This window comes from Microtus ochrogaster, chromosome X (assembly GCF_000317375.1).
Source record: "Microtus ochrogaster isolate Prairie Vole_2 chromosome X, MicOch1.0, whole genome shotgun sequence".
NCBI classification, from domain to species: Eukaryota; Metazoa; Chordata; class Mammalia; order Rodentia; family Cricetidae; genus Microtus; species Microtus ochrogaster.
Window position 1 is genome coordinate 49,563,726 of NC_022026.1, and position 10,737 is coordinate 49,574,462.

Below are 10,737 nucleotides of genomic sequence, written 5' to 3' on the forward strand. Positions count from 1 at the left end.
GCAAAGGGAAAATGACTCACCATTGGATTTGTATTTTAACTGAAGGTGATGTAATTCTTGAGTTTTCTGTTCTAGAGTTAGCCGTAGAAGATTCTGGCACTCTCTTTCTTTTTGAACTAGGTGTTCCCAAAGTCTGTTTTTTAAAAAACAACACCCATCATTCATAAAGTATTCACATTCAATTCAAACATCTGTTAAACATCAGGTATTGGATAAACAAAGAAAAAGGCACAATCTAAACCCAAGCTGTGGGGCCCCAAAGAGAAGCTTGCGTAGGAGAAATGTGTTTTTCTTCTCCTTGATGCCAAAGGCCCAGTACTGAGAGTGTGGGTATATTTTTGCAATGGAGCTAGTGATTGTATCCCTCTTGAAATGCATGTTAAATGGTAGTGTAAGAGGCCTTGCGAGTGTACATCTGTCTATGTACCCTCACCTTGATCTTAGACTTGCGAGTGTACAGCTGTCTATGTACCCTCACCTTGTTCTTAGACTTTGAAATCTGCAGAGCTGTGAGAAATGAAGTTTTGCTTATTTTATTAGAGCAGCCTCCTGGACAAAGACAGTTTTGTTTCAAAATGTATCAGGGAACCAAAAAAAAAAATTTCCCATTGATCATTAGTACTTGGCCAGAAGGAGCACCTAATTATTCAAACCAAGTCAGATAAAGTAACTGACTCTAGGATGGACAGCCTTCTTTCTGCACTCATTAGTAGCCAAAGCAAGAGTAGTATTTTGACAAGAACAGCCAGGGGACCAAGGATGGCCCATGCAAGCTGCAGCTGCATGAGGGGAATGCTGGTAGCAATCACTAACACCGAGGACTGCCCATAGTGCATTTAAACCTTAGGACACACAATTCTTAGGAAGTAAAGATTCTTTTTCAAGCCGTTTCTTTAAGCAATTTACTCTGTCTCTTGTGGGGTCTTCCTTATCTTCTGCCATTTAGTCTTACTCATGGTGCCCCTGAGACATGAAAGGCATGACTTGATACAGTTAAGCCTCAAGCTTCTGGATTGCCCCATGCTAGCTCATTAACAGCAGAAGGGAACAGAGCTGGAAGTCAGAACCATGACTAACTTTCATTTGCTCATGTATCTAATAAGATTATTTTAAACTAATCAAAAAGGCATGCCATGTGATTATCTACTGGTGAACAAATGACTGCAGGACTAAGCTTTAAATTACTGGAGTTAGTTATTGATACTGCCCGAGAGGGCACAGCCATAATATAAATAGATGAAAACAGTTTTGGGGTCATTTGTTAGCAAATGGAGTGGGAGAGGTGGATACTTCTACCCCAGCAAGACCACAAGATCATACTAGTACTCAACAAGTAAAATTTTTTCTCACCTCTGCCCTGCCTGCCTTCATCTGTCTCAAGAAGCTTCTCTTTGAGCACATCAAGTAGCTTGAGCTTTTAATGGGAATGATTCCCATTTTTGTTTATGCCTCACCCTGAGGATAAGTAGGCTGTATATTTTATTTTATTTTATTTTGGTTTTTCGAGACAGGGTTTCTCTGTGGTTTTGGAGCCTGTCCTAAAACTAGCTCTTGTAGACCAGGCTGGTCTCGAACTCACAGAGATCCGCCTGCCTCTGCCTCCTGAGTGCTGGGATTAAAGGCATGCGCCACCACCGCCCGGCCAGGCTGTGTATTTATTAACTACTAACTGAGTTAACACTGAGTTGGATAATTAAAATCTTTCTGCAAGACATTTTGAAGAAATGTATTACTACCAACTTTTTTGTACTTGTCATCATTTTGAAACTCCAGAGTTTCTGCCATCATGATTATTTAAACTCCAGGCCTTAAAAATATCTTAGATCAAACTTCCCCTAAGGGTTATTTGTGTACATCTTTTTATCTAAAAGTGTGTGCCCAGTACCTAATCTCCCCATTCAGACAGTACTGCCACAAGCAACAATGTGATGTTTGGAGCAAACACCATCTAGTTTACTATAGCTGTGGGTGGTGTTTTTAAAAAGCTTATTGATTCTCCAGAGCAAAGGGGAATTGTGTTACTTGTTTACAAGGTTGGAAAGGCAATCTACTAATGCCTGCCTAGGGATCCTAACAAGTGACCGGGAAGGCTTGGAGTAGGGCTACAGGATATACCACTACCTACAAATTGCTACATTGCCCCCACTCCCCCAGCTGCTTCTGTGGGGACAGGCTATAGCTGTTCATTGCTGGACCACATACCATGCCAGAGGTGCCATCGTGAAGCCAAACCTCAGATGGTGCTGCTTGCTGCTTGCTGCTTTTGGTATGGCAGATTTGTGTGTGACCTGTGACGACGCACTGTACTGATTCCTGGCATTGAGAGAATGGAGGCCTTTGTGCACTTGGAAATGTACCCTTGCTCCAGTTCACTGACAGTGAATATACATTTCCCCAAGACCTAGATAAAGTTCTCAACTGTGACCAGAGGATCTTGTATAAGGTATGTGAGATCCTGACCTGTTGGTCTCTTGCCTGAGCTTGCTTAGTTGGAGGCTTGGGTCCTGCTGCTGGGGCTGGCCCTCTTCGATGGCAACTGAGCCAGGTCTGATACCTCTGGGTGCCATATGCACTTCTTGGCCAAGCAGGTCTACAAAGGGATAATTCCCTCCCACTTCTGTGTCCTTGTCCACCCCTTCGGCCTCAGAGGCAGGCTCAAAGTGGGCTTGGAGCTCTGAAAACAGACCAAGGCACAGAACAGCACTCAATAAGACAATTCATTGCATTGCACTGCTTGCTGTGTGAGGGCACCAGTGACTAAAGAGGTGATTTGATTGGACTCTGCAGTGTAACTACGGTCTTTCTGAGTTTACACAAGAAAAAAATGACAATGAATGGCTACAAACAGGTTTGGGCTCTGCTTGGTTCCTGTTCCAAGAAGCACTTGGGAGAGCAGGCCGAAGTGAGCAGCCAGGGCCCAGTGTGAAGAAAGGAAGGGAGAGCAATAATTCTAAAGCCTGCCTTCTTCAGCCAAAGTACCACAGGAGAAGCAAGCTGAGCATTAAGTTCGTGCTAACATTTCAAAAAGGAAGCCTCTTAAGATTGGGCTCTACATAGCACAGAGATACAACATGTACTTCAGAGTTTGTTCCCCAGAATGAACATGCACATACATACAGCAAGATCTGTAGCCAGTGAAGGATGCTTCTGAAGAAACAGCCATGTAATTATCAATTATCTGATAAGCATGGGTGAACATGCACACTGAGGAGGCTGTATGATCACTGGAGGATCCCTGCCTTCAAACACTGACTCCTTGTTAAGATCAAAAGTATACGTTGTACACAGTCACCTTCATTATGCCCAGGAGGTAAGTAAATAGGACATTAAGAGATGTTATCACAGACTTTTAGTCCCAGAAAGATCTATGACAGCATTTACTTAACTGTGGGGAAGTATAAAACCAAAATGGAAACAGAATTGGATGTTTGAGGCTAATGCTCTCTTGGGCAGCCTGAACCTGACCTTGGGTGCAAGAGGGCACTTACCTGGGATGAGAATGGCAACTGCAGCCTGCACAGCTCTGCGAATGATGTTGTCCATTGCAAACATCCAGTGAGGCCTAATTAAGTGGTTTCTCAAAATTCTATTGACCTAAAAAAAGTCACAAAAGTCCATACGTCTATTCTTTTGAACTTTTAAGAAACCGACTTGCTAATTCTAATTTGCTCCTCTTCCCTGTGAGATGAAGTGTTGCTGTGCTACCCTGGATTTGTGCCTGCTTCATTCTTCTGAATGAACCTTCCTCTAGGTAGACCCTAAGTCACAATGGGTTCTAAACAATGAATTACCACAATGGGATCAATGTCACCGGGCCTCCTGGCTGTTGATTCAAAGAGCATTTATTGAGCATCTTTGACATGACAGACTATTGGGAACATGTAACAAGATAAACCAGACCTGGCTTTGGTATCAGAGGAACACACATCTGGGCAGGCATAGAAGCATACCCAGTGTTCTGGCAAGTGCCTTTCCCTATAGCCTATGCATGCTCTCTGTGATCAAATGCAATTACTGTGTGCTTACAAAGAGCTGCTGAAATTTGGGGTTCCGGTTGTGAACAAATGAGAAGAACAGGGTGAGTTAACTAGTTTAGCTATCATGTTCTTCCGGGCCCAACAGCACTCACAGCATCCTGGAATCCAAACAGGATCAGGTGAATCTGGTTGATGGATGAGCTGTCAAAGTCCAGGTCCACCTTTAGTTTTGCTATTGTTGCCGCCATTACCCTGTGCTCTGGAGAGCGGATGAAGTCTCTGAGGATTCCAATTATCTGTTTGATGTGGCCAACTGAGAGAAGCAACTCTTCTGAACTCTGACAACCACATACACACATACACAAAATCATTTGCGTTTGATTGAGTCAGGAGGTAGAAATTTCTACATGCATTGTGGGAAAGTAGACTCTACATTTGCTAAATGGAATTGTGGGAGCTCTCCATATCCTTCCTGTCAGTCTTGGGGATCCTCTCTGATAGGTGGGTAGACAACGCATCAGCAGTAAGCCAGCTGGGAATGATGCTATCATTCTGTTTGAGCACTGGGTGGGCCTCGGAAGGTACAGTTCATAGCAGGGCAATGGTCTCTCTTAAAAGTAACTTCCCATCCATAATAAGGAGAGACATCACTTTGCTACTACTGTGACCTAGTTAAAACTTTGTTTTCTTCCATAACCATTTTCCCTACAGTGGCTGTTCTCTTAACTTCTGGGTGTAGCTCTAGCATGGTGCTTCTCAACCTTCCTAATCTGTGACCCGTTAATACAGTCCCTCATGTTGTGGTGACCCCAACCATAAAGCTATTTAGTTGCTGCTTCATAACTGTATTTTTGCTACTGTTATGAATTGATATGTGACCTCAAAGGGGTTGCCTGCAGCTTGAGAAGCTTTGCTCTAGAGCCTAGAAAGCTCTAAGTCTTCCAGGGCTTTCAGCTGCCATCTGGCTTGTTCTCCACCAGAGGGCAGCACCGCCCCACACTTCTAGGAAGCACTGCAGTAGGCTGAAAATTTACCTTTCAGGGGAGTTTTCTTTGTGTTTTCCTTTGTTAGGAAAGGGAAAGGTGTCAGGAATAAGCACAGCAATCATGACTACTATGTGAAAATGCCAGAGGACAGGCCACCCTGTTGTCCCTGTTTGCTGACCCCGTCCCTCAGCCTGTACCTGGACCACACACTCCTGCAAGTTGGAAGCCACTTGGTTCTGTTCCTCCCAAAGGATTTTGTACAGGATGGCTCTGCGCTCACTGTCTTTGCGCAGCAGAAAAAGGCCAGGATCCCTCTCCTCTGGGGATGAGGCTGTGTTGCGGTCTTCTAAGGCCAAGCTTTCATCTGGGACACTGCAGACAAACACATTCAACAATTCCCGTGCTTGTCTTGGAAGGGTAGCACGTTCTGCTCTGCGGGAGACTCCAGAAAAGAAACTTGTGGGTGGGCAAGAGGTTAGTATTCCCTCTCCCCTCCTTGACTCCCCCCATGGTATCCTTGGGGGAGGAGAACAAGGAGATAAGGGACCAAAAGAAAGTAGAGGGAGAAAACCGAGAGGCAGAGAGGGGGAGGGGAAGAGGAGTTGAGAAAGGAGAAGCGTGGAGGGGGGAGGGGAGAGAGGAAGAATAGGGACAACCAGAAAAGAGAAAGGGCACTGACTGAAGGAACTGTTTCCTTGACCACCCTGCTGCCTGGCAAAAACCCTTTCCATGACCCAGCAAGTGTTCTGATACTGAGAAACAACCAGCACCCTGTAGAGGGACAAGGGACACTGACAGTACCTGAGAAGGTGGCTGAGCTGACGCTTGGGCACCTGAGCTTTCTCAAAGAATGCATCAGGCTGGGCATCCGAGTCTGGGGAGATGGAGCCATGCTCGCTGCTGCTGCTGCCCATGAGCTCAGCCGATGAGGGTAGGGCCAGGGTACCAGTGCTACTCCGGACACTCTCTGTGGAGAAACAGCCAGAGAGTGGCCAGGTGTGCAGATAAGGGCTTGCTAATCCCGGAGTACTCTAATCTGCTGGAACAATCTCTAGGGGGAAGGATCTAGTGAAAATGTACGTTTGGGGTGAGCCTCATCTGCAGCAAGTTGGTGAGTGACATTGCCACAGCCTCTGACTCATCCACCCAGTGGAAAGAGGGCAAATTGCTTTCTTTTTAGGTCAACCCTAGTTCACTGACAGGACTTACTACACAACAAAGTGTCATGTAGAATTTTCTGGCCTGCAGGATGGCAACCACAGGCAGACTATCCCTATGTGCCCTTTTATCAAGTCAGTATCAACAAAGGATAGCAGGCCAGACTTCAAAAGTGAGGCGTCAGGCTCTACAGGTGGGGAAGGTCAAAACCTCAGGCAGAGGACCTCTTGCCTTCCTCCTCCGCACAGACCTCAAAGAAGTACTTTAAGTACAGGGCGGGGCATCATAGTGATCTAGGAGGTGCCCTGTGCCTGTGAGAAAATAGATGGACAATTGCCTGGGCCTGCATACTCTTCAAACCTCTGCGTCCACTCCTGGTGTTCTTCATTTAAGTGGGCCTAGCATGGGAAGCTTGGTATTCCAGGGGCCCCTGTTCTTTCTCTGAGCATGAGAGCAGTTCAAGCCCAGGGTGTTCCCCAGTTGTCCTGGTAGGCCTTACCTGAAGGCTTGAAAGCAATTCGGTTTTTCTTGCCCTTGTTCACCTGCCTTAAGAACCCTTCTCCGAGTAGGTCAGCAGCAGTGGCCCGTTTCTGAGGATCAGGTTCAAAGCATGATAAGATGAAGGCTCTGGCTTCGGCCGAAAGGGCTTCTGGAATTTCAGGGTGGATCTTAAACATCCCTACCTGCAGTGAAGGGACAGTTAACAGTGTCAGCCTTGGGTGAATTCAGGTGCATGCCTGTTCAGTAGAAGCTGCCATCTCATGAGGATCACATGATGTTTCTGCTCCTCCGAACTACAGATGGACTGACTCTATTTCCCCTTCCCTGAAGTCTTGACTAGCTTCTCATGACTCAAAAACTGTTGGGAAAGCAATACTGTAAGGCCTTCAAGACACAGGCCTCACAAGTCCTGGTAGACACTGCTCGTGGAGTCTGGAGATCACCACAGTGTGAAAAGGGAGCCAGGATAGACAAGCACGTGGAAAGAGTGGTTCATCTACCATCCCTGCTGTGCCCTGTCAGATGATCCTGCCCCCACAAGGCCACCAGGTGGATGCACCCACAGCAAAGCCAAGGAAGAACACTCAAAGACCAACAGTCAACTCAGAACTGTGAGCAACAACTGTGCTTTAAGCCTCTAGAGCAGCAGTTCTCAACCTGTGGGTCATGACTCCTTTGGCAAACACCTATCTCCAGAAATATTTACATTACAATTCAGAACAGTAGAACAATTAGTCTTGAAGTAGCAACAAAATAATTTTATGGTTGGGGGGGGGTCACCACAACATGAGGAGCTGTAATAAAGGCTTGAGAAACTCCTCTAGAGGATGAGAAGTCTCTGGTAGGCAAGCTCCAGTTGAGAAAACTCAGAGGCTTCAAAGATAGGTACTATCTTCCCAGATAAAGACTCTTATCAGATATCACCCCCTCAGATCTCCTTATCTCTACTTTACTCCACAGCCCAGATTCTTAGCCTCCAGCTCTAAGCCAGAAGCGAGCATACCCTGAGGTAGTCGCCTTACAGATAAGCAAATTGTCCATCTTACAGATAAGATGCTCCCTAGCCCTACCAAAGGTTGTGGTTGAGGGAAGAATATCTCTTTCTTGAGAGGACTTGTAAGACCAAGGTAGCTTCCATCTTCTTCCTTCCAGCTAATCCACTTCCCTGCTAAAGGAGGTACCATGTGAACCATGGTAGAACAAGAGTCAGTCCCCAGATACCACGTCTCATCATGGCATAGAAATCTTCTCTGAAAACTCCTATATAACTCTATATAACCTCTTCCTATATAACTGTTCTCATTAGAGGCTACTCTCTAGCCATTTTAGGAGCTGTCATCATAACCCCTAGCACCATCGCTGTGCCTTTCCCAACTCTGCAACCCAGAGGTAAAAGCCACTCTGTCTTTCATATCTGTACTCACTGTCCATTCCTTGGCTGTCCTGGGTGCTGATTTTGACTGCCTTGCTTCACTCTGTGAGCTCTGAAACTGCAGAGCCTTCTGATTTTATCATCACAAAGCCCTTGACCAAGTGACGTGTCCCATTCTCAGGACACTATTCCTTATGGCTTGAACAGATGAATGGCCTAAGAGTTGTGAGAATATTAGATGCTGGATAGACTCCAATTGTCAGACATTACTTGTAACACTCCTCACCTGAGCAATGGGGAAGAGAAGTTGGCAGTGCTCATCAGCACCAGCATACACAAAGACCAGGACCCGATTCTCAAGTGCGAAGAGGTTGTCCCTCTCTGGCTCTTAGAATGAAAATGGCAAAGTGGGTAGCAGCTGGCATCTTGTACATGCATGGGTGGGGCTGAGGGTAAGAAAGGGTATCTTGTGTCCCAGGCTAGCATCAAACTTAGTGTGTAGCTGAGGATGGCCTTGAACTCCTGATCATTCTGCCTCTGTTTCCCAACTTCTCCTAAGAGTGTACCATCATATTCAGCCTAAGTACATCACTAAGATTTTTGACTGTGTTTTGTTGGCAATAAAATCTTGACTTCAAACCCAAAAAAGTCAATACATTTCCAAAGAGTTTGTACAGCTTATTAGTTAAACAAAAGCAGGAGACAGGAAGAGGACCAGGAAAATTACTTTTGTTCTATGGACGAATTCGGTTCGTGGCTGTCGTTTGTGCTTCCTGAGCACCACAAGAGTTCAGCAGACCAGAAAGTAGACAGCATGTTTTCCTTAGTGGCAGCTGCTATAGATTTCAGGACCTGTGATGGCAGCTGGTAGTCTTCAGTGGCCCCAAATAGATCAATTATAGTAACTGATGTGCTAAGGGAAGTTGTTTTGTAGCCCTTACATTCATGGTTTTACTGGGATTAAAAGGTCAGAGGATTCTTGACTTTTTATCTTGGCCTTGCAACTGTCTGGGTTGCTGATGTGAGACAGGCAAGCTATGAGAACCTTCTGCCAAGACAAACTTCAGAATCCTGAGCTTCACATCTGGAGAGTTCTGTTTCAACATACATCCAAACCACTTGAATGAACAAATATATTTTTACCTTGAACATGGCTGCTTGTGGCTCACCAAGCTCATGGAATGGAGGCCTGCTGGTTGCCATCTCAATGATGGTGCAGCCCAAGGACCAGATATCAGCAGGAGCACCATACCCTCGAGGTCCCTGATCAATAATCTCAGGTGCCATGTACTGAAGAGTCCCTATGTGAAAAAACAAATAAACAAAGACTTGGGCACCATATTGCTTTAAAGTGAACCATAAATATAGAAATGAGTGGGTTCAGCAGCGGCAGATGGGGACCTCTCTCGTGTGTCAGCCATTTGCTTGCGTCATTTATTGGTCAGTGGCATGCAATATGCTTTCTTTAACATGATTAATATTGAAAGAAGATTTAGTCCCCCAAAGGATAACTGAGCCCAACTCAATATGCATGTTTTGTGTGGGTTTTTTTTGCGGGGGGGGGGGAAGTCTGTTGTTTTGAGACAGGTTTTCTCTGTGTAGCCCTGGCTGTCCTAGCACTCACTCTGTAGACCAGGCTGGACTCAAACTCACAGAGATCTGTCTGACTCTGCCTTCCAAATGCTGGGATTAAATGTGTGCACCACCACTGTCTGGCTTCAATATGCATGCTTTAATGCATACCAGATACAGAGAAACTGGAATGGGAGAAATAAGCTGATAAGAAGGAGCTAACATGGTAGAGAAGATGGCATGACAGTGGTGATGGCGGTAACAGTGAAAGCGAAATGCAGTGTTTAGAGATAGATCAGCCATTTAAAGGCTAGGTTCACAACCAAAATGTAGTGCTCTAATAGAGGTACCTACAAGGAGGCACGTGTAGATGAATAAATGCTTGATTAGGCTTTTCTCTGAACCAGGGAAATTATCAATGTGTTAATTTTGTTATCTGACAAAGTAGGGTATAAGAGAGTTGTTGGGGAGAAGAGGCATGAAAGATAAAAAGGGAAGGGCCATGGTGATAATCTGCAATGCAAGTTTAATTCCCAGAAAGGGGGACGGGCAAGAATCAGGTAGGAGGTATCTCAAAAGCCATTGCTGTGAGCCACCATGGAGCTCCTCGCCAAAATTTGTATACTGGATGAGTTCCCCCTTTGCCCTTTGTCATGAGTAGGGAACAGCCTGTGTAAAGCACAACCAACATGATCCAAAAGGGCGGTAGCTGATGCTGTCAGTGAAGTAAGTTTCTGCTGTAAAGATGGAAGAGGACAGAAAAACATCAAATCAGAGGGAAGAGCTTAGCAAAGCTGAAGTACAGAGTCCAGGGTACAGATGGTGGATCTGGGGCAAGGCAACTAAAGGTAGCAAAGGAACAACCCTTGCCAAAAATGGTGGTAAGGGAAGGCTGACTTTGTCAGGAGCTACTAGAGGTTGTTAAAGGGAAGGTGGTGACTGGCTATGGCGACAGGAATGTGAAGGGATTAGTGAAGGGGAAGACATGGGGTAAGCAGGAGGTTGGAGAGGCCAATGAAGGGTCTGGAGAGTAAAATCTTTGGTTTTCCTTTATGTGGCATGAGAAAAGAGAACAAGTGTGGACTTGCCATCAGAAGATGCTATGGCCTGACAAAGAGGTTCAGATGACCATCAGAAGATGCTATGGACTGACAAAGAGGTTCAGATGACC

The 10,737-nt window shown here is 45.6% G+C and overlaps 1 protein-coding gene across 1 annotated transcript in view; it reads right to left on the reverse strand.

Annotated features, from left to right (window-relative positions):
• The window catches only part of Map3k15 (mitogen-activated protein kinase kinase kinase 15), a 128,416-nt gene that overhangs the window by 1,175 nt on the left and 116,504 nt on the right, over positions 1-10,737 (reverse strand). Inside the window, exons 19-26 of the mRNA XM_005358845.3 lie at positions 9,138-9,295; positions 6,621-6,804; positions 5,765-5,930; positions 5,161-5,335; positions 4,130-4,315; positions 3,489-3,594; positions 2,461-2,674; positions 21-133 (exon numbers count right to left, since the gene is read on the reverse strand). Of these exons, the coding sequence (XP_005358902.1) occupies positions 21-133; positions 2,461-2,674; positions 3,489-3,594; positions 4,130-4,315; positions 5,161-5,335; positions 5,765-5,930; positions 6,621-6,804; positions 9,138-9,295 (1,302 nt within the window). The remainder of the gene's footprint in view (positions 1-20; positions 134-2,460; positions 2,675-3,488; positions 3,595-4,129; positions 4,316-5,160; positions 5,336-5,764; positions 5,931-6,620; positions 6,805-9,137; positions 9,296-10,737) is intronic.